A 27,672-nucleotide genomic window follows, 5' to 3' on the forward strand; every position below is an offset into this window, starting at 1 on the left:
CACAGTCTCACGGGGACTGTGGCCAGGATTTGGGGGGTTTAGAGGTGGGGCATTACATTAAGGCACTTCCTCAACTACACGTGGTGCCTGCTGGATGGTGGCATAGCTCACAGGTTTCCTGGTCTGCTATCCCTATGAATAGCAATCTATGACTCGTTTGCTATGTGTATTTTGATGGCCTAGAAGAAAGTGGAACGCTTCTTCTAACTCAGCGGATGTAGGATTGGGTGCCAAAACGTGGGGAGCAACCTGGGCTCTCAGAATTGCATTATTGCCTGGGCTCACGGAAGAGGAGTGCTGCAGACTTCCGCACCCAGGACGAGAGGTAGCGGCTAAGCAGGGTCTTGGTGCCCTCGGGGAGGCCAAGTCTCTCTCTGCCTTGTGTAGCACCCTGCTGTGCTGTGCAGCCACGTGCTCCCAAAGGGACCAGTGGCGGTTTCTGCTATCTTTTCTGATAGATTTTTGGAGGATTTTGTTTTGTTTTAAATGAAGAAAAATTACTGATAGAGAGCTGGGTTAGTGCAACTATCCAGGGAAATGCGCCCATATTAGGCAGCTCAAGATGAGAAGAGGAAAATGCGTGCTTTGCCCTGCCTCTCCCAATGTTTCTATAAACTAATCTCTTTCTAACTTGCTTGTAATTCTTTTAGGTGACGCAAATTGTGAGGTCTTCCTCTGCATTTGGTCCAGATCCCCCTTGTTTGAGCCAAGACCAGCCCAGTCACTGAGCCAGTTTACAACCCGTTAGTGTGTTTAGAATACAGAATAATCTCTCTTCCAAGTACAAACAGAGTTTTCTCATAATATTTAGTGCTGTTTCACCTTCCTGAAAAGACACAAATAATAGTAATGCCTGAGCTGACTTGCTGGAAGAGGGCTTCTTGTCAGCGCGGCCAGCCTCACAGATCGGGGCTGGGAAGCACGTGTGTTTCACAGCATGGTTTGGTGTTTTGCAACCACCGCCACCCAAGCACGGAAGAGAGGGAAGTAAGAGCAAGGGAACAAAACGTGATCACTGCACCACAATCACAAACAAACTTGTGTGTCTTTTATTGAAATAGTTACAACTGTAGCTCTGGAAAAAAGACCGTGAATGCCTCGTCAGTGTTTGTGTGTGAGGGAAATGGTGGCGGGGTGTGGGGGGGTTGTAGTATGATTATATACACCTTTCATCATACAAGGGCCACCCAGGTGATCTGGGACACAGAGTGCCACATCTGGGAGCTGAACACCCTGCATAAAACAAATCAAACTCTATACACCTTGGAAAGTGGGCTCTGGGCTCCCCCCCTCCCCTGCCCTGGTATTCGATGGTGTGAATTTGGAGTGCTGGGCTGGCTTCCAGTCACAGGCACCTGGCAGATGAGCGGAGGCATCTGCTACCTACTAGGTCATTTTACAGAGGTGGCTTCCCCTTCTGCGCAAGGACTGAATCGTGGCGGGTGTCAAGCAACTCCAGGTTACGGCTATTTGCAGACACTCAGCAACTTCCAGGGGGCAGTGACTCCACAAGGACTACCTTGCAATCGTCAGAATTCATGTGTTTCTCTTGTCTGTCACTCATTCACTGTTAATGGGGTAAAAGGAGTGTCTCTGAGACAAACCACCTTAGAAAGCTCTCACATAACTTTCAAATGAAACATCCTGAACCTTTTAACCTTTGAGACTTTCCCATCGTTTTCTTAATGCCTGTCAAACTAACATGGTGCTCTCAGCTTCTTTTTAGAGCTCGGCTGGCAGCATCACAAACCTCTAAGCAAGTCAGTCCCATTATGGCTATGGCGCTTCTAAGCGCTGCCTTGAGCGGAATCACGGGGATGCTCCAAGAGTCCACTGGCTGCAGCACAAGCAGCCTGCTTACCGCATCCCTGCCTGGCACTTCTCCAGACTTAATGGCGCTGGAGCACACTGGGCCATGTACTGTTCTGAGTGGGAACTCACTGCTTCTCTGAGGCAGCACTGGTGCTGTTGAAGCCTGGACAGTCTCAGCTTATGGCCTGACGACTTTCTGGCCAGATGGGGCTTTACTTCAGCATCCACTCGACAACATTCTTGACAACTTCCACAACTCCTTGACCTCATGCTAAAGCCAAATCCTGCTTAAGTCCTTCTCAGCATGACTAGGAATTTGATTAGTTGCCCCAGCCACACTGCCTCTGGAAAAGGCCTTCTGAAATGTCACCTTTTACTAGGACTAAAAGGACCAGGTACTCCCAGAGGACACCGAAGCCGACAAATGTTCATAGTCCTGACAAAGTGACAGTACTAAAATCTTTTCTAGTAATTGTGGCTCTGGCAAATGCTAGCTTTGGGGGAGGTATGAGAAGAGAGAATGAATGCACAATTAATTGGGGAAAAAAAAACAATCTTGGGGTTAAAAATGTTACATATGCCATCTGTCAGTGAAAGCTGGGCTCTGGTGTGGCTGGAACCCAGCCTCAAACAGCAGACTGTGAGCTAGACCACTGGGGGACAAGAGATGAGCAGAGAGAAGCAGCAGTGATTTCTGGGACGGAGGTGAAGGGTCTTCCTTTGGACGAAAGGTGGTGATGAACAGTGAATAGTGGAGGACTTTGTGCAAGCGTAAAGATTTTTAACTAATTCCGATGGACCCTTAGCTGTCCCAGTTCTCTGGTCATCCACACACAGCAGCAGCTGACTGCAGAAAATAAAGCCGAGTTTTCCCTTTCCCACTTTAAAAAGAAATGGAGTCAGACCACGTACAGGTCATCTAATTCACAGACAGAGTCTGGTGGCACTCTGCCCACCAGACACCTAGCCAGTGAAGTCTCTTCCATAGAAAAAGGGTGTAAAGACAAAACAAGAACACCACCCCACCCCACCCCCCGCCATGCGTTCCCCTACCCCAGCCAAAATGAATGTTAAACCCCAACATTACATACACATTAGTGTCACTTTACACTTATTGCCCCATGCAGCCTGCTAGATTCTTCACACCCTGATCATATCTTACAGAATATTTTCTGCTGCACATACACAAAAAAATATTCAGTTCTTCCACATCCATCTCCCTAGACAAATGTCTCTTCTGCAAATGCCACTGTATCACACTCCTCTGTGGCCACCTCTGCCAGCGGCTGGCTCCTGAGCCACTCCACCCTGCTCCGAAGGAGTTCATTCTCCACCGCTTCCGCCTCAGCCATGGGACAGGTCTTGGTTTCATCGTGCTTGAAATACTCCCTGACGGTGTCTCGAATGGAGGCGGGGAGGATGATACGGATAGTGTGGCTGAATGCGTTGAAGCCCTTGCTTTGGGTTGGCGCCTGCGCCGTTTCCACTGGCTTGCTCTCCAGCTCCTCGGGAGCGGAGGCGCTTTGGGGGTTCTCTTTGTGCTCTGTCTGGGGGGATGGGATCGTTGGTTCATGGTGGTAGCGCCTGGAGATGGACTGCAGGACAAGGGGGGTATTCTGCCCATAGAAAACTGTCTGGGGGATATGGACTCTCACAGTCTGCAAGCTCTTGGACAGGCTTTGCTCAGTGCTGCTGCTGGGCAAGTCACTGCTGCTGGTGTTCGCCATGGATGCTTCCTTTTCCTCTTCCACTGGAGACCTCCAAGAGTTTTCTTTATTTGGGGCCACATAAAAAGTTATCTTGGTGCGTTTCAGGCTTTCCTGGCTTGGAGGGCAGGCATCAACGCTTTTGATTTCTATGTTCTTCACTGCCTTCTCCCTATGCTGCTGGTGGCTGATCTGTGGGGACTTCTCGCTGGCTGGGCTGGCAGCTGGGAGCTCAGGGTTTTGTTCAAACTCCTTGGTATAATCCCGGCTCCTGAGCCCTGGGCCAGGGCCCCCTACACAACTCAGCTGACTCTCCTCTTCTTCCCAGTCAGTATCAGTCTGTGCGCTTCCCACGGCAGCTCTGCTGACAGATGGAAACCTGTTCTCCTCCCCAAAGCAATGACTACTCTCTACAGCCTTGGGTTCGTACTCATGGAAACTATCCAGATCACATGGATGTGAAGCCATAGGAGAGGTGAAGGACTTGTGCCACTCTTTCGGAGACCTCTTGGCAATCTTGGGGGACACAGCATGAAGCCTGGCAGACGTGCCAAACATGAATGGCAGGGACGAGACGTCTGTGGGGCTAACGGCTGATGACTCTGAGCAGTAGGAGAAAGCACTGTCTAAGGAGCTGAGTGAGGAGGCAGATGGGGAGGTGGTGGTAGAAGACAGGCTAGAGAAGCTGGACCTGTTGGACAGGCTGGATTTCTGAAGGCTGAGCTGCTTCACCCTAGAGCTGGTTTGAGGCGACTGCCACAAGTTCTGCCTGGCCTTGTTAACCCCAGGGCTTAGGCCTTCATCAATCAACTTCTGGCTCTCCACCTGCAGCTGCTTGAGCCTGTGGATGTAGTCTGTATGGCTGTGCATGATGGTGGCATCACAGCTGGACTGGCGGGCCACTGGCTCATGGCTCTGAGCAGGAAGCTGGGAGCTGAGGCAGACGCTGGGCTCCGATGAGCACCGGTCCCTGGCTGGGCTGAGTGAGCGTATTGAGCCAATGGAGCAGAAGGAGCCCTCCTCTTCCAGGAGGTCATAGCTGTCCGCACTGGTGGTGTTCTGGGCTTTGCTTTGGTAGCAGGCTGTGATCTCGCTGAACAAGTCCCAGTCTTCCTGATCCTCATCGAGTAACAAGCTGCTGGATGGTTCAAAAATGGCATCTGTTTCAGGTACCAGGTGGTGCTTTGGTCCTTCTGGGTCACAAGCAGAAAATTCCAGCTCATCAGAGGAATCATCGTGCTGAGCCAGCCCTATGTCTGCGGCAGAGAACACAAATTAATTTGTTGCCTATGTCTCCTAAACCCACATAGTACCTTACAACCAAGGCTGGGAAATATTACCAAGTCCATGGAAAAGCAAAGATGATTGATTATTTTCACAGGGACCAGAGCAGGACTGGGAACAATATCAAAAATTCTGGCTTTATGACCTGAGCTTTCACCGCTGGCCTGTATTTATAGGAGAGAGACAACTTGATCTCTTGCCATTCAGCCATTTGGTTTAGCTTTATAGAACTAATCTGGAAGAAAACACTGCTGGACATGGCATTGCTAAGGCTACACTAAATTCTTGTGATGGCTGGAACAGGTTGAACAGCAGTCACAGGGAAAGACAATCATCCTCAGGGACACATTTGAAGCGATGCACCTCAGCCCTCTGCTTTGCCGTCGCTTCCTGCCTGTGCCTGACAGGCAAAGGGAAAACCCAAACGCTTTTCAGCGTTTTTCCTTGGAAGAGACATGAAGGGAAAGCAATCTCTTTTGCATGAGGAGTTTACCTATTAAAAGATTTTAAACATTTCTGGAAGATACAGTACCACCAACTTACCCAGAGATTCCTCTGAGTTTTTAGACTTCTTTTTGTCCGGTCTTTGAAACAAGGAAGCAATGTCACCTCCAAAAATCTCTCCTGAGTTTTCAATCAGGAACTGCACTAACAAGGCCACCTGGCAAAGACATGAATTTACAGAGTCAGTTTCATGAAAATATAGCCAGCTACATAAAGCAAGTCAGATCAGTCCCAGAACGTTCATTTTCCTTTGACAAAAATGTAATTTCCTACAGAACCTTTTGCTCAAGAAGCTGTTAAGAATGTGGTAATGCATCTGTATGAACTACACCTGGGGCAAGAATACGTACCTGAACTGGTACAGTGAGCCGGGTACAGCGTCTTCTAGAGTTTCCCTTACTCTTGGTAACACCTCATAAAGCTACAAGCAAGCGTTCCTCCCCTCTGATGCTCTGTCATGTTCATTGCTTACTTTGTCGCGGCAAGAGGCTTTAGACTCAGCTGAAGTGGCAGTGTCTAACTTCAGCTGCTCCGTCTGTCTTGTGCTTGCTTGACCATATAGAAAGTTCATCCGGTAAAGCAACCACAGCTTCCCTTTCCACCCTGGATAAACTGGGTGGCTAAATTCCCCTACCAGCATGGGCACAGCTCCACAGGGGAAAGGACGAAGCCCAGATGCCACTCGGCCAGCACTGTCACTGATCCTATGCCTTCCTTTAGTCTACAAAATACAGTGCCCATAAAAAGCAGTAAAGGGGAAGACAAGCATGAGGCCAAACTCATGAAAGATTACCTTCTTTGTGGACCTGCTCTCCTCTTCAGGCCCAGTGGGACTTGGTAGCCACAGCATATTGGGTGCTATGCAAAGGGCCAGGTTAAAGGCATTCATCTGATTCACGCCGGAATTCTGCTCAATATGGTGGAGGACTCCAAAGAGGTGTCTGAGTAAGATGAGATTGGCCTCTGGAAGCTGGTTGACTAGACTATTCAGGGAGTAGGAACAAAGGAAAACAGCGCTGTTCACAAAAATCTGCTCTTCAAATATCAGAAGTTGCTTCCCAAAGCTTTTGCCCCCTTTTGCAACCAGTTTGAGACATTCACGTTTGATAATAAAGTAAGACTGTGGCACTCTCCTCCACCAACTTCTGTGAGCGCCACAGCTTTACATCCGCATGGCCCACCCGCTCTGGTCGCAGTGCCTGAGGGACCGAGGGACTGACGTCCAGAACACGTGGGTAGAAGTCCTTAATGCCTTAACAAAACAACGATCGCCCAAAGGAGATGCATACAGCTCCAGGCCAGCAGCACGAGACAACGCCATTGCCTGTGTCCCATGCTGTAGAGACACCAGAGGAAGGAGGCCCAGGCTAGATGGTAAGGCTCAAAAACCGAGCTGAGCCATTTGACAAGAAGAGGTTTGATATACTGCATGTCCCACAGGATGCCGACAGACTAGTCTTGCTCAGGGCAGCAACTTCAAGGAAGTAAAGCCGTTTTTCAAGGTCCCAGTCACTATCTTGGCAGGGCTATTGTTTCTAACTGCCAATATGATGATCATCATCATTTTGTGCACATAAGAAAAAAAGTTACCATTGTTAAGGATCTAATTCCACTAACATTCGATGAACTCCTGGTGGCTGAATTGTTGTGCTTTTTCAGTTTGCTGGTTCTGGTAATTTGAACTGGTCATTAGAAAAGAATTTTCTAATGACATTTTTTGGGGTCAGAAATGTTAACAATGTTCATAAAAGACCACTGAAAGGAAGACGTTCTGACCAGTGACACTGGCAATCAGCAATAGCTCTACTGTGGCCTGGAGCATAGCCAGGAGCCTCCCAGAAGATGAAGTCTATGCTTAGGGCCGTATGCTCCTCCCTCCCCCTCCCCAAAAGAAGCTTTTACGAAGGCTTTAACGAACCTTTTGATAGCTTCAATCTTATGTGCCCGATTTTCCGTGTCCACAGCTTCCATCCACAGTCCGTGCATGTCTGAGGATAGAACACTGTCAGGTATATTTCGGAGAAAATCCTGAATTAAATATATATATGCAGAGCAGTCTGGTCAGTTTTGAGTTCCTTGTTTTGGTTTCACCATGCATATAGTCATTGTTTACTAATATTAAGCGCAAGATAAAACAAGACATGACACAAACACATTTCTCTCCCCTCCCCACTTCCACCAAGCTGTCCTCCTCAGGGCTCTTCCACTGCAGCACTGCAGAACTGTGTTGCAGCTGCTGGCGGCCGAGGGTGAGCAGCCAGCCCTCGTGCCCTGCCCCTTCTCCACAACAGGACTGATCTCTGCTGCAGCACTCATCCCTAAGGCTGTGCATAGTTCTGTTTGAAACACTTCTCAGCTATGAGGATTGCTGGGTTGTTTTTTTTTCTCGGGGGACTATTTAACAACTCAATATATGTGCCTTGCATTGGAAAGTGCCTGAATGTCCTCCCAGTCACAGCTTTTTGTATTAGGCCAACAAAAGCACGAAACAGGGGTGGGTTTTTTTGATTCTTTAGGTGCCTGAAGTGTTCTGACCAGATTTAATTGCCAGTTCAAAAGACAGGCTTTTTCTTACTAAAACTTGGGTCTTGTCACAAACTTCACCCCCCACCCCCCGCAACCCCTCTGCTTGGATCTGGCAGCTGTTTTCCCTCTTGCTTGCTGGCTGATTGGAGGGTGAAGGCTTAGGGTCAGCTCCTTTGAGCACGCACTGTGTTTGGGGGGATGCAGAGCAGTTGCACTTTAGTCCTCCCATATCTCCCTGCAGTCTCTTCTGTGAGTCCAGAAAGGACAAAGAGCATCAGCGCTGTGGTCACCAAAGGGATTCATGCCTATGTCAGGCCAGGCTCTGGCATGCTATTATTTGGCACTGTATAGATACCATGGTTATCCTGGAGGTACACATTACTATATCGCCTGCTGGAGGCTGTTTTGTACAGGGAGGTGCAAAATGAAGCACTGGCCTGAGGGCCGCTGCACGTATCTGCATGTGAAAACAAGCACCACTGGGTCAGGCAGATGCCTTTGTGCACACAGATGGACCAAGCCATCAGGTCAGAATGTGCCTTGCTGGAAAATGCTTTCTGTTCCCCCCCTCCCGAGGTCTTCCCTACCCATAAAGACTCATGTTGCTTGCTTAAAGAAGGAAGGCATGATTAGCTCAGATAGCCGAGTTACTTGGCCAAACATACCGTGATGACAGCTGCAGCCACAAAGACTGACTCTCCATCCACCTGGACATCATCTCCAGAGTTCAGCTTCTCTTTCAGCTCCTTGCAAGTCTTGGCATTGGCAGAACGTCTGAAAATGCCCCTAGTAGAGGGACCTTCGTGGTACAGCAGGAGCAGCATATCCTAAGAGAAAGCACAGTCGTACTGTGAGCCCAAGAGTTTACCCTGTTGTTCGTGTATATTACACCTCACATATTATAACATAATTAGCATAAGACCTGGTCAGCATCGGGAAGAGGACAGACATACAAGAGCTTTATCACGATTTAACCAGGGACAAAAGCCTGTCAGGTACGTTGCAGGTACGGTTCACGTGGGTATGCTTATCCCGTGGCAAGTGCGAATGCGGTGAATGAAGTCTAGGCTATGTAGCATGGCATAATCCACTGACGTTGCCCCTTGTCAGCTTGTGATGTCCTGTTTGGAGACGGCCATTAAAACAGGATGGACATCTCTGCACGCAGTGAAAAGGATTACACAGGAGAGGGATGCTTTCACCCTTATGACTGAGCTCGATCTGAATCACAGGCAAATGCTGATCTTCTTCCCCGTCCAATCCTCATAAATACTACAGGTGGCTTTAAATTTTGGGCTAAAACATCAAGTTTATGTCAGGACAAACAGCCCAGGCTGATCCTTACCATGATTGGCTTGGGAAGGATCCCGTCAGGACAGACAGAGGACAGAGACAGGCCGAAGAGCTTCCGTGGGGTGGTAGGTGACTGCGAAGGCGGGCTGCCCGTGGGGGTGCTGGTGCTGCGGCGCAGGGCCCAGTCAATCAAGGACTTCTTCCTTTTGGTGTGTTTCTGCAGTGACTCTGAAAGAAAACACAGACCTTCGTTTCACACATCGGTCCTTCCTACTGGCTAGTGAGTGATCTACAGTGGAGGCAGAGTTCCCAGCAAAGCAAGGACTTTCTGCCATCGCGTGTTTAATAACTACGCTCTTAATGGGGATGGTGAGATGACATGCAGCAGTGAAACCACTTGTTTTTCAACCATCAGCAAAACTCTTACTCAATTACTGTTCACTGTCTGTGCAATGTAAGAATGGCTTGCAATTGAAAGCTAATCAAGGACTGAAAGCTAATTCTAAACATTTGCACAGACAAATTTAGCCCCTCTGCAATTTCTTCCTCTTTTTGCATACACTCGGGTATGACAGCGACTCTGGGATACATGTACGATGCTAGGAAGAGTTTGGCACTGCCACGGAGAGCAGCAAAGTCTCTGCCTGGTTGTAATGTACTCCTGAAGCCATTACCTCTCCTCAGCTGCATTGGAGTTTGGAGCTTGGGTTTCAGGACAAACTGACACTGTTTTTCCTTTGGGAGCTGATCAAGGATGGAAGCCTCTGTCCCATCAGCCAGGAGGGTGTTATTGTTGGTTCCTTGTTGCTGGTCAGCAGAATCCCGGAGACAGTTCAATGCGATGCTGAAAGGATGTTCGTGCCCTGTCGAGCAAAGAGTTGTGTAAAGAGCAAGAAAAGATGCGGAGCTATATGACTGCAGCTCCAAATCTGTGCAGGAGGAAGCAGCCACATCCAATGGCTCCCACTGCAGCTGGGCCTCTAAGCAATGTTGCTCAAAACCTCCGCCTGTGGACTAAAGAGGCCGGGGCACATCTATGCGTATACATGACCATTGCTTTACAAATAATTCCATCCAGTTAAACCTGGCCAGCCACTCTTCATTGGCAGCTCTCCAGAATGGTATGCAACAAAGCACTATTAACTGGGTTTGAGCCCTTATTAATAGTCTTGCGGGCCCCGCTGCACTGACAAAATACTGTAAGCATCGCTCTGGGTAGGAGTTAGCGTACTATGACAGTCTAGTATGTATTGGACGAAAACAAAAAGTAAGCATGTGCCACAACGACGTGGAAACCATCAAGAGTGAAGAGTGCAATGTTTGAGATGTTTCTCTGCCACACACACCAGTGTAATTTATCGCTTATTCCTGTCATGCTAGAATTAAGGGAAAATCAGAGAGCTCTTACCAATGAGAGGGTAAGCGGGGTCATCTTTTCCTGAGATCACCCAGAGGTGGTGTTCACTTGTCCTGCCCTGGCGGTTGAGGAACAGAGAAGAGAAAGATATCAGGTGAAGGGGGCCAGGGTGAGGGTCACCGAGGTTGCTCTCCACTCAGAAAGGAACAGACAGCGGTAACAGCTGAACAGGCCATGGAGCCGGACGTGCATGGCTATCTCCAGGAGAGCCGCGTGGCTGGGAGGGACGGCGCTCTGGGTCAGTCTGTCTGATATGGAGTGGAAGGGGAAAGGTTCAGGAGAAGAGAAGACTGAGAGCCAGCAGGATGTGATCCCACATGATGGTTTTCCGGCCTATTTTAGCAATATGTTCCGCAGCCTCCCGTGGTATTAAACTACTGGAAGACTGTCAAAGCTACCTGTTAAACACTGTAATGGGAAAGGCTGGACCACTGCAATGGGCAAGGCTCATCTGATAACATCACTAATTTGTTCAGTATTTCATGGCTATATTAATGATCCTTCGACAAGCCTGGCTCAATCCTAATGCTGGATTGCAAGCACTGAAGTCCAAAGGACAAGGTTTGAATTTAATGTAGGCATGTAAACATGTCTGTGTTTCTAATATTTGGCACCCACACAAGTAGATCGCTTCATCTTGTAGTCCAGAGAGTATTAATGCCTTACTGGTTAGCTACAGCAAATCTAGACTTCTGTACATCTTCACTGTCCTGTAAAACAGATGTTGCCAGCTTCCTTAGCTAAGATCTGCCAGACTACGCAACTGCCACTTACAGGAAGTCCAAGCTGTAGAAGGGTCTTCTTCATCACACTCTCTGCAGTTTCCACATTGGACACATTGACTGTGGTAGTCTAGAAAGGAAAACAGAGAAAATACAGGAAGCTAATAAGAAGGCATGAAGTTTGGCTGCAGTTTCTTGCAGCTTTAAAATCTGGGGAAAACATCGCTCATCTGTCTATTGACTGTCTTTATTAAATGTTCATGGTTAGAAGAGTTGTAATAATTTGAACTACAGTGGAATTGTTGTTAAGGGTGATGGCTATACATTGTGAATGTTCTCCGCTACTTCTTCTATCACAGGTTTGTCATACTATCCAAAAATTTTGTCCAGTAGAAATCACAAGAACTGGGTGGTGTTCAGATGCTGTATTTGATCCCATCAGTATTTGACTGATAGTAGTGCCACTGTCGCTCCGAAGGGTGAACACGGCACAACGCTAATAAACCACGAGTGTCTGGGGTTGTTCTCTGAGGGAAGAGTCCCAAGGACGTAAATGTGGCCCACCAGGCTTGGCATGAAGCCTAGAAATGTATGCTATTAATATGAAGAGACTGCGTCACATTCTAGTAAATTAATTCAGGAGAACACACCAGTGACTCTTTCATCATCAATATCCTCAACTTATTGCACTGAAAATAGGAATGACTGGGCACTCAACCACAAACCATCACCAATTATGAAGTGAAGCAGAAGGAAAAGAGGAAAGAGGCCAGAGGCCAAGAATAACCTTAAGAATTAACTGTTCTTTGGTAAGGGTCTGGCTTACATCTCGATTTCCCAAACCAAAACTCTCTGAATCAGCTTCCAGTGGGAAGGATGCAGCTGCCCAGAGGCACACCCTCTAAAACCTTTTCAGGTGGGACTTGAATTTTAAACAGGGATAGCAGCAGCAGCACCACAGCCCTACCTTCTGCCCCTACCCCACAGACCTCCATGTGGTACTGGTCTGATGAGCAGGTTCTTAGCTTTACTTACAGAAGAACAGTTGTCAGCATCCAGCACAAAGATCTGAAGGGTCAGATTCTTCAGATATTCGTTTTGTTTTACCTCATTGATATGCCTGAAAGTCAAAGAAAAGGGGAGGGAATATAATTTCGCAACCAAACTTGAGAAGGACCCTAAGATTTGGATCCAAGACGTCCAAGGGATCTGCTCCTTAGCTCTAAAATAAATACAGATTAATTACGATAGTAACAATAGCATGCAATGTTCGTAGGGTGGTCACATGCTCTTACTGGCTTCTTTATCTTTCTCTGAGGCCCCAGACTAGCAAAACCCCTCATGGCAGCACTTTAGTGCAGACAGATGTGTCTAGCATAACATCTTCCAGCATCCTTAGGATCATTACTGTTCTCCACAAATCAAGAGACTTCTTCCCCTCTCTGTACCTACACAAACACTTCTGCCTGGATATTGGTAGAAGCAACACATAAAAACATAACATGAAAAAGAAATAACTGTAGCCTCTAGATGCCACGAAATACACACTTCAGTTCGAATCAAAAAATACCTGAAGAATCACTAACACTTGTGACATTTCCATAGTGATTAGCAAAGTCAACCTCCAGCTCCAAAGGTAAAAAGGTGATCCAACAATATTATATTCTAGTGGATTTCATCTCTTCTGCACTGTCAACACCAACTTTGCTTTCAGCCAGGGGCTTCTACACTCAGGTTTCAAAGGTGGATTTTTCAAAAGTAGCTAGACACTTAATGTGCTGAAAATCAGAGGGCAATTTGACACCTAGCATGACATACTTCTCTGAAGACTGTAGAGGAACCACCCAGGAGAAGAATGAAAGGAGGGTCACTTACCACAGTAATGCTGACAGCCATCGTTCCTTCACATCAGCTGAGCTGAAGATAAAAAGGGAGGCAGATCATCAAACAAGTGTTGAGTGGGTAACAGCCTTTGGAAACTCTACCCAGTTTCATTTATATATAGCTGTAAGTCAAAGTTCCTTCCTGCAAAGCCCTGGAACAAAAGCACAGTCCTTTCCTGCTTCTGTCCTATTTTAACAAATAACAAAAATAATAATAACAAAAAAAATCCCAGCAACAAACTCGACTACATTTCCTGCCCAGGCTGGTGAGTGTTCAGATAAGGGACAAATGTCTTTCTGTGATGCTGGAGTTAACTCATCTTGTGGGCTCTTATTATTTTTGCAGTGACCTTTAATTGCTATTTTCTTTCTCCTATTATTTCCTTCCCAATGCCTGCCGTTCCTAGAAGCTTCTGCTGCCAACACGGGTTACCCAGGTCTCAGTGACGTGAAGAAAATGGAACTGCTGTTGAGTTTGGACTAAGACGCAACACACATGGCAGCTTGCATGTCAGAGCATGAGTCCTAAGGCCAGGAATGCATCACCCAGGAGAGACCATCCTGACCCTTGGCAGTGATGAGACAGCACATATGAAACCATGGTATGGTTCCCGTTGCTTTTTTCACCAAGACAGTTGCCCCACAGAAGGGAAAGCATTTGGCCAGATCGGCCCTCCCTAGCTGTGCCAGCAGAACTCCTCAGGACAGAGTGACCCTTGAAGACTGCTGACCTCTCTGCTTTTCAAAAGAGAGTATGAAGCAGAGATGCCTGAGCCAGCAGTGACCTGAGCTCCCTGTGGATATACCAGCTCTAGATTCAATTTAGCCAGGCTAGACTGAGCTCCAAGTAATAAAAACTCACCTGCTTTTTGGTGAGCCCTATTAGCTCAGGCACACCATTGGGACAGCCTTTGAGATGGCATTTGGACATAAATGGGCTACTCTCTAGCCTGCTCCATGCTCCTCTGCATTTCTATTTTTGGGGTTAGCAGGGACTAAGCAAGCTCTGGACTGTGCTGCTTGCGCAGACTCATGTAGAAGAACCTTTCCATTTTTATAGTCAGTGGCTGTGGGCTTGGGACACCCTGGCAGACAACTGCAGGAGGAAGGTTTGCCCAGGAGCTGCCCATGCCTCACCGGGGGTGGATATAGGATTTAATCCTGGCATAAGGCCATCTGGCATTTTTCATTGACATAACTAACCTGTCCTTCTCAAACTAGGGCGAATCTCCCACAGAAATGGCTGCTGGCAGATGCTGAAACAACATGCTTGTAGGTTATATGATGGCACGACCTGGTTTGCTACGGCAGATTTGGTTGTGATGTTCCAGGATGTTCTGCAGCAGGGTTAGCCCTTGCTATAACACCACTTGTAAGGGTTGGTCCTCTAAAAGGCTCTCAGGGACCAACCTGCAGATATCTTTTGAAGATGCCTGTCTCCCAGCATCTAAGTTTTTACCACGCTGCCTAATGTGGGTGGAAGTCCTCTACTCAATGGGGAGATGGGTTGTAGTAGAGTTCAGGGCAGTATAGCCTCAGTCGTTGTTTCGCTTGACACATGGGAGACAGACAACTGCCACGCTGCAAAGGGAGGTCTGGTGTCTGATGAGATACCTGAAGGTGACAACATAGTTGGTGGTAGGCCAGCCGATGACAAATGAATTCTCGGGACTCATCTTTTTCTCTGTCACTTCGCTGAGACAGGTGCCAGTCCACACTTCACTCAGATGCACCTGCTTTTTCAGCTTCAGGCTGGAGGAGGATCTGCAATTCAAATTATGGATTTCTTAGGCCAGATCCTAACATCTAGACCTCCAGAATCAGGTCATGCTACCTTCCAGTCATGCAGCTGCAGTGACTGCAACAAGCCCCCCCCCCCCCGAACTAAATGTCTGGGCATGTGGAGGCACTACAAGCAAGTTTTGCAAGTGGATTTTTGGGGTTGGTGGCTGCAGTGGGACATTGCACCTTAGGGCAATGTGACTCACTAGAGCCACATGCCGGTAGATGTTGATTTAGGCTAATTACTGTCTATGCTAATAACTGAGGTCACCTAAGCTCTTAATTTATGTGTGGCAGAAGTAGCCAGACTAGAAGTCAGTTTTTTGTCCTTATTGCTTCTTGCCCTCATGCTATTTCTTCAAGAAGCCACATAAGGGAAAGGGCAAAACCAATTAGACAACCTTTTCCTTCAGGAAAATGGAGTGAAACATTAATACCAAGAAGAATTTCCAGAGGTAGAAGGGGGAGATGCCACATTTTAGATCCACATTTGTAAAAAAGATTTGATGCCTGCTCCTCAAATAGCTCAGAGCCTAGCTTCAGCAGCACATACTGGGGAGGAGCGAGTGTGAATTGCTCTTACTTGGACTTGGCGATGACCAGCACATCACTGAACAAGATCAAATGTCTTTCCTGGGTCTGCAGGCCCACGGTTAGCTGTACTCGCTCGTCCAGGATGAAAGTGGAGCCTGGGCTGTTGAACACCCCACTTGGCAGTCCATTGTCTGAATGGGAAGAGGAAAGGGTAGTTTCCCTGGAGGAGAAAGAAAAATCATAAGACTTTGTCAGCAGCTTTTCTCACAAGGGTTTGTGGTTGGACACAGGTGACTGTTTTGGAACAGCCCGATAGCCCCGTGCTTCTCCCAGCATTGCCCCTATTGCGCTCAATTACGAACTGCATTTGCCTTCCTCTGCCCAATTAATTTTACCAGCCTTAGACAGATGGAAAAATCCTAAATGCCCACACCAAATCTGGGCAGGTTAAGCTGCTGAAATATTCGGTTTTGAGTCATTTCTCACTCAGGTAAAACACTTATTTCCTGCTGGTAAGCATGAGCTATGGCTTGAAAAGAACACGGAAAACCCACGGCTCGTGGAACTGCTCAGCCTGGCATGGGGAGGGACTGCCATTTCTGCGCATGTTTTCCATCCGTACTGAACTGCTTGTCAATGCAAGGGCTGCAGCACAAAGAAAATGAACTGCATGTACTCATCTAATTCCAGCCATATGATTCTGGCTTGCCTGGCTGCGATCCAGCATCTTCTTTCTACTGAGATTGACATAGGTGCTGACCATTTCCAAAAAACCCTGATGGTTTTGGCATGTTGACTGCAGTCAACAAGTCCTCATCGGGATCGAACCAGATCCTTTCTCTATGCTCTCCCCAGCTGGAAGAGCTCTGCCAAGTGCTAATCTCCGCACTCGACTCTCAGCACCCTCCCAGAGCACCTCCTCAGCGCTGCTCCTGGCTCGGGTTGGCAGTGCTGGCAGTACAACAGGTACCACGGTCATTCCCTGGGTCTACCCTTGCTCTACAGGTGGAATTGTGCTGAATGAACAAACAGTTCTTTGCTGAGCCTTGTTCAGAGGCCGTGTTCGTGTGCCCAGCCCTGACTGAATTAGCTAACCTCCGAGACATGGCCTTAGATTTACGTAGATAGAAGAAAACCCAGAAATCCACCTGTCTCTACACATAGACAAAAACATGTATCTTGCCTGCAAGCAAGGACGCATGTGGAAGAGATACCTACCCTCCCTCCAGCCCTCAGCAATACTGCTCCAGTCTGAGGGCAATCTCTTCACGAACAAATGAAAAACCACATGAGCTTTAAAGGTGGCATTTTTGACATTGTTGGTCTTAACTCAATTTCCACTGGCCTCATAACTGGGCTCCTTTGATTTCACAGGAGTGAGGTTAAAGCTAGCGAGTAGCTGTTTTTCAAAAACCATCCCCCAGCCACAGGCACACCTGCACTCCTGCAAGCAGGAATTCCCTTCACCACTCCACAGCCACCAGCAAGTGGATTCTTGGCTTATGCATCTGTTGCCTTTACAAGTGAGAAGCTAAATCACCTTTAAACTTGATATTAAAAGCTCTCCATGTGCGTGAATTGAGTAGTGGGAGCCATACGACCTCTCAGTCTCAGCAGTGGATTTCCTAAAGCTGGAGGAGTTACACAGTTTTGTAAACACAATAGCAGGATAGCAAAAAAATCTCACCAATACTCTGGTGGCCTAAGCAAAGATGGCATCGTACCAGCTCCCTCCATAGCAATCCGTCACGAGAAATGTTTAAAGCTTCCCTCCCTCACGAGGATATTCTCCAGCCAAATAAAGTCAAGAATTTGTTTCTCTTCTTTACTTTTTTTAAGTGCAATTTAGAAGGGCGTGGGGGGAATGACAAAGAAGCCACATAACTTGGTCAGAAGACAACCAAGTGAAAATCAGTCCTGCCCTTTATTTTAAATGATCTTACAAGACTGACCTCACACACTCGTTTCAGAAAATCAGGATGTACTATGCATCAATTACCTGTGGTGTGATACAAAAGGGATGTTCTTCAGGAGGGCTGGTCCGGATCAAAATGTCAATCAGTTCAGCTTTATCATCTCTTTATTACAAAGGAAAAAGATACCAAGCTAAACAAATCTCTGAGGAAATGTTATTTATAAGATTGCCATCGGAGCAAGGCAGAAAGGAGCGTGGCATCCCCTCATCTGTGTCTAGTAGTCACACGGCGCTGCAGGAGGAAGAGGGGATGACGCTGAAGAGGGCTCAGCACCCACTAAAGGACCAAGGAGCTCGGCTCACGGCTAGCACTTGATATTTCAGCAGAAGATCTGCGTGTCTGGCACGTTTGTACCTGACTCTATCTGCTGACACTCCTGGCGTTTCACACCTGCAGGAGCAAAGTGTCAGCAGAGCACTGGGCGGCTCTGGCGTCGCAGGCAAGAGAGGGCTTTTCACCACCCGGGCTGGTAGTAAGGGAAAGCTGCTGCCAGCCGACAGGGACGTGACTGTGCTGGAGGCTGGCCGGATCCGGTGGCTCTCCCTCCAAACGTCCTGAGCTGATGCCACCCCACTCAACGCTGGCAGGGCATGGGCAGACGTCCCAGCGCTCCCTCCATCCCCAGACATAGCTCCCAGCCCCCCGACACCCCCAGATCAATCTGCGTCTGAGACACAGCCAAATCTCAGGGCCAGCCCTCCCGCCAGTGGTCCAGCAGATGGGGCAGGGGACAGGGAGGTCTCTGGTGTCCCCAGGGGGTGGCCAGGCAGGGACAAGCTGGGGTGGAACACCAGGATGCTCCTCAGGGATGATGCCATCGCAGTCCCAGTAGGCGAGGCAGCGAATGCCACACCAGCCCGTGTCCTGTGTCCCGCTGTGTCTTCCTGGAGCACCTTGTTCCTCCTCCGCCTGCACCCGTGACAGGACCTGCGTGAGCACAGCGCTGCTGCCTGGCCTTCCCCTGCCCGCAACCGCTGGGCTGGGGACAGCTTACGCCTCCTTCCCGTTAACTAAACTAAACCACAGCCCTTCACCGCCGTCAGAGCTGAGGGATGGGGACGATTGTGCTCTCTCCCAAATGAGTGGGCCTTTGCAGAACAGAGGCAGGCCCGCACAGGGGCTCTCTGCACCCCAGTCCTCTGACACCTCCCAGTTGTGCTCCTCACCCACTGCCACACTCTGCTGGGACAGGAGTCCCCACGTACTGGTCTGCACTGGGCAGCTTTTCTCCCGCGGCTGCTTCTGTCTGTCCTTCCTGCAGCATTGGCTCCTCCGTTTCTTAGGGCATCTCTGTTTCTGCTTCTCGTACCACTGCCAGTGGCGGGTGAGAGGGCAGACTAAGCAGCCATGAATCCACCAGCCAAACACTCACGGGCTGTTCGGTGCGAACCACGCGAGGAAGCTTGTCTCACTGGCAGTCCAGCAAGAGGGGGGAGGATAGAGTTTTTTCTGCTGTTTGCAAGCATAGGGGACATAGGTATACATATACATAAAATACACACACACACGTATATATGTATACATATGTACAGACATAAATATATGTACTTAAGGAAAATCTCTTATTCCCTCAGGAGGTACGTGGCCTCCCAGTGTCAAGGCAGCAAGTGTATGAGGATGAGCGACCTGGTCGCTGCATCTCAGGAGGAGTCCCCGGGACCTGGTGTCTGTGAGCTGGGGCTCATTGCTCCCGCCTGGCAGGAGCACACTGGCCTCCCCGCACTGGCTGCGCTACTGGGCAGAAGGGAGGCAGCGTGGGCTTCCAGCTGAAAGCGAATTTGGGGAAAAGACTCCAGGCTGACAACCAGGAAAGCAGGTCCTCTCCCTACCTAGTGACTGAACGTGACACGGCACGGTGACAACATGCCCCACGCAAGCTCTGAACAGGCCCATGCCTTCACGTCTGCTAAGCCAAGTGGCAGACAGGGGTCCGGGCGCAGGAGAGAAAAGCCAGGAGAGCTGTCAGGAAGCTCTGCCATTCAGTCCAGCTTGGACTGTACAGAGCACTTCATGTCCTGATGGCAGGGGATGGCTCTGCAAGGGATGCAGGAAGGGCACTCTACCGGCCAGTCCCAGCTCTGCTTTCTGGACCTCGCTGGTGAGGTCTGCACTGCCAGCGCTGTGAACACCCCTCCGAGCTGAACTACACAAGTGTCAACAGAAACTTATGCGCTACAGAAACTTACTTACACACCATTTCTGGTACCTGATTTTACTTGGGTGCCTCTGCACCGTGCAATATCGTCCAGATGTATTTATATTTGGATATAACAGGCATCAAATATCTAGACCGAATATTATCTGCATTGAAAATAACCGGCTATCCTTGCGTGGTGGGTTGAGCTGAGCTGACTGCCAGACCCTCACCCCGTTGCTCTCTCACTCCCTTCCAACAGGACAGGGGGAGAAAATAAGATGGGAAAAAAAGAGCAATTCATGCACTGCTTCCCATCAGCGGGCAGATGTCCAGCCTTTGCCTGGGAAGCAGGGCCTCAGCACGTGTAGTGGTTACTTGGGGAGACAAACACCGTAACGTGAATGTCCCCGCTATCCTCCTCCTTTCCCTCAGCTTTTATTGCTGAGCACTATGCTATTCCAGTAGAAAAGAAACTCTTCCATATACGTCCACAAACAAATTGCCCTCAACGCTGTTAAATGAATTTGAAAACCAGTTTGATTTCAATTGTATAGGCAGAGAGGTGGAAAAAGGAGTCAGAAAGGTATTTCCTCTACCTGGAATGGTACTTTGACTTGCCGAGAGCTTTAGTAATGGCAGAAGGGGTAGATCGTCTTCTTTGGACGATGGGCTTCATCTTCTGCAAGACAAAAAGACATTCCAGTTAGTTAGCCTGGCCACCTTGGAAGCAGATCTGCCCTTTGCACTCTACGAGTTCTCTTTTTATCTAGTTAACACTCATGAAATCTCAGCACCGAGCGCCATGATCTGTGCTTTCAGACACCTCCCTCCCCTTCCTTATTATTCAAACACTTGTCAACTCTCACATTTATGTGGGACACATAAAACTTTCCTAACTTGAAATGCTTCCAGTTTTCACAGCCAAAATTCAAAGTAATGACATGAAATTAAGCAGAGAAAAAACCCACAGGCCGAAGGTCAGGAAAAACTTCCTAACACTCATGACATGTAATAGTTTGTAAGGAAAGGTATAGAAATCCAATTTAAAACTGGACAAAGCTATGAACAGCGTATAATACTGCAGGGAGCTGTATTTTATGGGCTGAAGGAATGGATGAGGTTACTTAATAGATTTTTCTTTATCTTCATTTTCCATGATTTACAGATTCAGCATTTAGACTGTTATTAGGCCCCACTCCAGGCAGTGTAACCTCAAGATACCTGTATCTTTTTTAACAGTGACAGCCACCAAGTCTTGTATGACACAGAAATGAGGTGACTGTAATGGTGAGACCCGTGAGTTAGACACGATAACCATCCAAGTCAACATATACACACAAAGGTCACAGGTCTCCTTTTATTTGCTAAATGAATTTTGTGCTGGAAAAAGATGACAGATTTCATCCTGGGAGAGAAATCCTTATAGCCATGGCTCTCGCTTAGTAAGCATGGGAAAAATCTGTCCCACGGCTCATTTCTAATTTCAGCATTCGCCTGTATTAGAGCTTGACGTAGCAGGAAGTGTCGAGTATGCTGAGAATTATTGATCTTTTGACTTCTGGACATATCAAAACATGGAATATCCTATGGAATAAAAGAAACCAGGACTGCTGGTTGAGGAGAGGTCCTACGGAGAGAGCGTGTTCCTTTACTTAACTGTATACTTCTCAAACTGCTGAACGCAGAAATATTCATCGCATGTGAGCTCACTAGTCCCATCTCCGAGTGCACAACGCTATTACAGCTCAGTACCTTATAACCACATAAGGAAGGTATTATCCTCATTTCACTGATGGAAAGGCCAAGAACAAAGTGATTACAGTGAATCTGGGTGCCTGGTGTTCAACACATGGGACCTGATTTTTCTGAGCTGACGGCTGGCTGAGGGGGTTGGTCTGAAGCACCGTTCCTGCTCACTCTCGCTGCAGCTACAGGCGCTCAGCATGGCTGTAAGCCTGTCTCCGGGGATTTATGCGAGGAATCCCAGAAATTAAGAACAGGGCATTAGCGACCACTTCAAAAGTTGGTGGGAGCGATTTACCGCACTTGAGAAAGGAAATCTGTGGCAGAGTCTGGTGAGGAGTCCAGCTGCCAGGGAAGGCGCACGCCTCCTCATGTCCCACTTCGTTTGACTTCTGCGACAACAGACCGGGGAATTCGACAGGCAAGAGCTTTCTACAACGCAGACTCCTGATCTGTGCCTGACCAGGTCCAGCAGAGCCCTCCAAAGCACAGACGAAAAAGTATACGATCACGTAAGTCAAAGTTGGAGTGGGACTGCAAGCGCAACTTAATAAAGCAATTTCCTAACATATGAATATTCCGCTTTGCAACACCAGTAGCGCTCTAAGTAGACTCCTTGTGTACCTGTATATATGCAGGCAGTGACAGACAGACGACAATTTCTTCCTCATTCCCTGATATGACCTTGCCAAGCAAAGATCTGTCTTCGGAAGTTTCACAGAGAGAACTAAATAAAAATAACATCAGCTCAAAGATGTTTGTTTTAAAAAAAGAGAGCCCCTACTAAAACAGAACATCTGGCTTTCAGAGGTGCCTTAATAGGATAAAATGTTCCTACAAAACATAGTACAGCAAAGCATCGGTCATGCAATATCTTAGGGTAGGAAGAAAGGATGGGTGTGGTTGCCTGGTGCAAAACCCGGGCAGGCTTCAGCTGCAAGGGTTACCTGAATGACTACGGCAGGCACGCAGGGCGATCGGATGCAGCCTTGTGCCAGGGGCGTTGTAGTAACATCTTCAATGGCACTGTAATAAAACCTTGCACGTGATAGTATCTTCTGTGCCGAAGAATCCTACGGCACATAACAACCTTACTGTAGGCAAAGCAATCATTTTGGCCTCCCCAAAACTAGTCTCCTCTGTGGTAAAACGTGGTAAGGAGTACCAATGACATACATGATGTGAGTGTAGTGCAGGAGGACATTGTACTCCGAACAAATTTCAGGGGAGATACAAGAGTCAGTACTGGTGGATTTCTTCTCGTGACCATTAGGAATGGTTTTGGATTGCATCTGAATGGTGGCTGCAATGCCTTCCAAGAAGCCTTGTGTTTGCCCACCCATTGCACTTCTCCAGAGGGGTATGAGGACCTGTTCACTACCACCACTTCCAGCAGGCACTGGCCTACCCACGGAAGTCTCACAAAGACAGAACTTTGGGTTTCCAGTGAAATGCTGTGACTACAGGACACAAGGTATTCCCCAGACTTGCTATTTCCAAATAAATGCTGAGATCATTAGTTGGCCAGAGGTCCAGTTCTCTGATCCTAAACACGGACTCTAAGCAAACCAGAAAATTGCCTTCCAAGCCCTCAGCCAAAGTCTTTTTGACCCTAGCCAGTCAAGTATCCTTGGCAGGACATCATTGAGATGATGGCCACAAGATCACACGAGTGGCGTCTTACTGAGGGAACGGGACACAACTAATTGGCATAATTTCATGGTTAACATTTGCATATTTAATAGAGGAATAATAAATTGTTCTGCCTTTGGTTTCAGTAGTCATGTAAGCTAAGACTGTTGCTCATGTCCTCCTTCCCTGCTTGGGAGAACCTAGTTGTGTAGCCCATTTTAAATAATGTTGGTTTGTATGGGCTACCCATGTAAATGATGTTTCCTTAAGAGGCTGCTGGACAAGGACAGAGTCTCCTAACACCTTGAGTGTTCTTCCAGTGCCATGTAAAACATGCTCTGAATCCTGCATGTTTCTAAGGTCTACAGTTTTATGGTTTTCTTGCAAAAAACCACTCCCATCTCACTACACAGAAGAAACACCACAAGGTCTCTGTTGCACGCAGGAGCTCCCTGGAGTGGCCACAGCCCCCTCACCCTCTGCCCAACGGCAGAGCTGGCAGTGCTTGGAGGGGACGGATGGTGGTCCACAGCCCGGGTGCTGGCAGCATCACACAACCCTTCCCCACGGCATCGCTTTTGGATGAAGGGAGGACTTTGCTGTGCTCCTCCATGTTAAAGCCGGGGAGTGCTTTTGCTGGACGTCAGCTCCGCTCACATTAACCAGGCGCTGGAATCAGAACCGCCAAAGGGACACGGCATAATCTCTGAGCTGTTTTGATGCCATGGAAACAGATACTCATTTGCTTGAACACTTGCAACACTCTGGACTGTGTTTGTGCATTACTCATCTCAGAGCTGCCAATTTTAGCTCTGTATTTCTTGGCACTGGGGAGGTTGTGAGCCTAATGCCCCTCATTCCAAATCCATGTATGGCCTACACTATCGGCTCAGCTGGCCAGCGTGAGTGGGGTTTTCCCCCCCCCCACACTGACCTCTGCACTTGAATGTTAGTCTTCAGATAGTTAAGGTGGGATGGAGCTGAAAAATAATGACACCTGCTTAGAACAGGGTGGATTTTCCTTCTGTCAATAGCTGGTCAAAGCCTGCAATGTCTGTGGCACTGGAATGCTGCTATTTGGTTTAGTTCACATTCAGAAATGAAAACAAAAATGTTTTTAATAGTGCAATTTTTCTGCAAAACATAAATCAAAATATTTGTTTCAGAACATCGATGCACTGTGTCTTCAAAAACACCACGTGCTTTCTTTGACCTCAGCATCTACTGCAAGTTGACAAGACTGGTGCACGCCGCTAGCAGCAGCAGGAACCTGCCTGGTCAGACTCATCTCCATTAGCCAGTGCAACGCAGCAGGGAAACACGTCTCTCTCGCTCACAAGCTGCCGATGATGTGAAAGACTGTAGGTTATGATGGCATGGACCAGACACCCTGATGCTCCCAGACCAAACGTGGGAGGTAGACACAGCCAAGGAGCTGGTTGGCTTGGCCACCTGCAAGGCCAGGGCTGCCTGGATGCAGGACCTCCTGCGCAGTAAGATGTGACAGATCTACAGGACTCTCAATTTCTGGGTTAATCCATATGATTAAGGCTGCTGCAAAGCTGCAGACCATGGGGCTGGGTGGGTAAGCTGACATGAATCGAGGACATTTTCCAATGGAAACTTGCCTGGCAGGAAGCTTTAGGATCCGGTGTGGCAGGAAGAGTTCCTTCAGAGCCCTCCCTTTATTTCACCGGAAGATTCTTCCAGAGGAGTGTGTTTCGATAAAACGTTTGTTTTCAATTAATCTGCATTTTCCAGGGAAAAAAATAAACTACAAGAAGGCTCCTGGGTAGCTCTGCTTTGGCCATTAGGTATGTCACCACCGAAAAAGAGATTGCAAAGTCAGTCTGAAAACAAGTAGCAGTGTAGAAAGAGTAGGATGAAACCCTGCAGAGGCTCTGCCAAGAAACGGGACTAGCTAGCATGTTTAAAGCTAGCCTGGTATGTCCACACTGCCCTGCAGTCTGTAGTGGAAATGTCCTTCCAAAGGACTGAACACGCAGCAAGGAAGATCAGTTAGCCTGTCACCACCCCATACGCTCTCTACTGAGGCAAGGATGATAGCCATCCCCTCCCTTCTCTTCTGACGCGGAGAGAATTGTGTGCTGGCTTTATTAATGTTGTCCCTTGCTAAATAGCGATGGACATTGTCCAAAAATTCAGACGTGACTCCAGATCTGGGACATTCACCCATCAGTGTCTAACGTGTTGCGAAGGAAAAGTCCAGCTGCCCCAATAAGCTCTCAATTTAGCTTGAGCGTTCCCCCCTCCGTTCCTTCCTATGTGGTTGTTTAACGAGCCCCTGCACCGACCCTTGCCATCACAAGCAGGATTTAAAGAGTTCCAAAGCTGCATTTTTTTTTTTTTTTTTTTTTTTACAAACCATCATATGGAAACGAGATCAACTTCACACTTCAGACCTGACACTGGACTGGCTTCCCTGTACCCAGCAGGGGTTAAAAGCAGTAATATCAAATACAGGGAGAGAGGGATAATTTAGGTCTCCCCCTATTCTCAGCATACTGATGTTTCACATGAGTTCTCTGCATGCTACTGAACGGAGCGACCCTACCACCGTGTCACTAGTGCAGCTGCAGGCACCCAGCTCACGCTTCCAAGGGAAATTTGCTTCTCCCGATGCTCTTAGCTGCCACGTTCTGTTACTCTCTTACAAGGAACATTGGGCTGTCAGCATCATTCTCCCCAAGTTAGACAAACAGTCCACTTTCTAGCTGTGAAGATGGTGAAAGGGTATCATATAGTCTGTAAAAAAAAAATAAAACATTTCATAAATGTGGACTCTGAGTCCATTCCATGCTGACGTTCAGATCACTCAGGGAGGCTTACGTTGCTAAAGGCACAGAGAGAGTAAAACATGGGACACGATGTCTTTGATTAGTTGGAGCATTGCAGATTGTTCAGAGCCAGTTACACTAATATTATTCTAATTCTTGGATGGATCTTGTGAAACACTCTCTTCCTACGAATACTCTCATCACAGTATTGGTATGTTGTGTCAGAGCAGATAGCTGATCACTGCTATTAATCAGCTGAACCCAGTAAAGGCAGAGGAAAAGTTACTGTATAAATGTAGCACATGGTTATTTAGCTCTCGGGCAACATTCAAAAAAATACTTAAGAATCCAGTTAAGAGTACAGAAACAATTAACCGATCGCTTGGGCTCGGATGGATCATCCATGTGAAAACAGCAGCTGCTGCTCTTCCATCCAATAATGAGTTTATGTTAGCAGCGGCATTCCTGCCGAAGTATCTTAATGAGCTAATGAGAGACGCTGCTGCCTCCTGCTCTGTTATGTCTCGTTTGTGTGATCGCAGGATGCTCTTACGAAGTGCCTGCATCAGACTGCAGTTGCATTTCTAGTTAGAAAACCCAAATAGAGAGAGACAAAGAGAGGGGGGAATTGTTCACTGCATGAAAGGAAATCAGGCATTAGGTTACACGAACTGAAAACAACTGGGCTTGCCATTTTATGCTCATTTGCACTTAAAATGCGTTTAGGGAAAAGCGCACTTGCACGGCTGCTGTCTCCTTCTCCCCTTGTTCCTAGACTTCATCTGCCGCTCTAGGAACCGTACAAACTCGATGTGACCCCACGACCAGTAGCGGTTTTAGCCGGGGCTCCACAAGCTGCTGTCTCGCAGCCATTCCCCGCTGCCCCCGAACGGGGAAATCCATTGCAGGGCACTCAGTGCCACCTCACCGGGGGGTGCCTCAGCCATGCCTCCCTGCCCTGCATCTCATCCAGATGCGCTGTGCCACCCTCTGCCAGCCTGACCTTGGGTGATACTGGCTTGGAAAGCTACACTCCTTCCTACATCATGCCACCAGCTCCTTGGAAGACGACTTGTTTTCCTCTCAGCCTTGATTCCCTGCCCAGCTTGCCACCCAGAATAAGATAAAAACGTCTCCAGTTCTCCTCCGAGCGTCCCTTAAAAGGTGACCGTTTGGAGTACTCGGACCAAGACAAAAGCCTGGGCTGTGACTTGGCTCCTGCGCTGGTTTCCCCATCTTTGCCCAGTTCCCAGCCAGGGGAAGACGCTATATATAGCAGAGATCTGTTGCTGTGATGGTGATCACGATGAGGCATTGTTAACCAGCTTCCTTCCAGCTTGCTGCCAGGCATGCAGGCCAGCATGACCTGATGGAGAGAAGGGTCCAAAATGGAGCGGGCCCTCCAAAAAAAGTGCTCTGTATGAACCTGCTTCCCGCAGGACCCCCAGCCCGAGACCTGCCCTGCCTCCCGCTGCCCTGGCCACCCAGCACCAGGGGAACCTGGCCTTGAGTGGTGGGCTGCAAACCCCCCCCGCTCTGGTGCTCGCAGCGAGGACGGTCCCAGAGGCACACGTGGAGGGGAGATGGGAGGACAGGGGGCTGTCACAGACCTTGCTGAGTACCTCTAGGACTGAGCAGAGTCCAGCACAAACAACTTAGGTACTCGGCTGGGGTAAATCAATGTTGATCCACTACAGTCAGTGGCTTTACATTCATGTAATGTAGGGAAAGGGCACTGAACTCTCAGGGGAAGTTTTATATACTGCTTTTACAGCAACATAATATATCTAGCTAGAATTGTAGCATGAAATACGGATAGAATTAGTTATTTTAGTACAGGAGCCTTGTGTCTCTGCTACTAGAGTAACAGGAATAATTAAGCTGGTAGAGCACTAGTTGGAAAGGTTTGCTAAGTAACAGAGC

General features: G+C 48.1%; 1 protein-coding gene across 1 annotated transcript in view; it reads right to left on the reverse strand.

The window, feature by feature from the left end:
• Positions 1-1,028: 1,028 nt before the first annotated feature.
• Positions 1,029-27,672, reverse strand: part of LOC129211807 (rho GTPase-activating protein 20-like) — a 38,540-nt gene continuing 11,896 nt past the window's right edge. The window contains exons 2-15 of the mRNA XM_054839458.1: positions 20,173-20,255; positions 15,513-15,683; positions 14,762-14,911; positions 13,140-13,181; positions 12,300-12,384; positions 11,317-11,394; positions 10,534-10,600; positions 9,800-9,988; positions 9,178-9,353; positions 8,498-8,659; positions 7,225-7,334; positions 6,100-6,289; positions 5,346-5,463; positions 1,029-4,774 (exon numbers count right to left, since the gene is read on the reverse strand). Coding sequence (XP_054695433.1) covers positions 3,033-4,774; positions 5,346-5,463; positions 6,100-6,289; positions 7,225-7,334; positions 8,498-8,659; positions 9,178-9,353; positions 9,800-9,988; positions 10,534-10,600; positions 11,317-11,394; positions 12,300-12,384; positions 13,140-13,181; positions 14,762-14,911; positions 15,513-15,683; positions 20,173-20,252 — 3,360 coding nt within the window. The 5' untranslated portion in view covers positions 20,253-20,255 and the 3' untranslated portion in view covers positions 1,029-3,032. The remainder of the gene's footprint in view (positions 4,775-5,345; positions 5,464-6,099; positions 6,290-7,224; positions 7,335-8,497; positions 8,660-9,177; positions 9,354-9,799; positions 9,989-10,533; positions 10,601-11,316; positions 11,395-12,299; positions 12,385-13,139; positions 13,182-14,761; positions 14,912-15,512; positions 15,684-20,172; positions 20,256-27,672) is intronic.

Source organism: Grus americana, chromosome 12 (assembly GCF_028858705.1).
Source record: "Grus americana isolate bGruAme1 chromosome 12, bGruAme1.mat, whole genome shotgun sequence".
Taxonomy (NCBI): Eukaryota; Metazoa; Chordata; class Aves; order Gruiformes; family Gruidae; genus Grus; species Grus americana.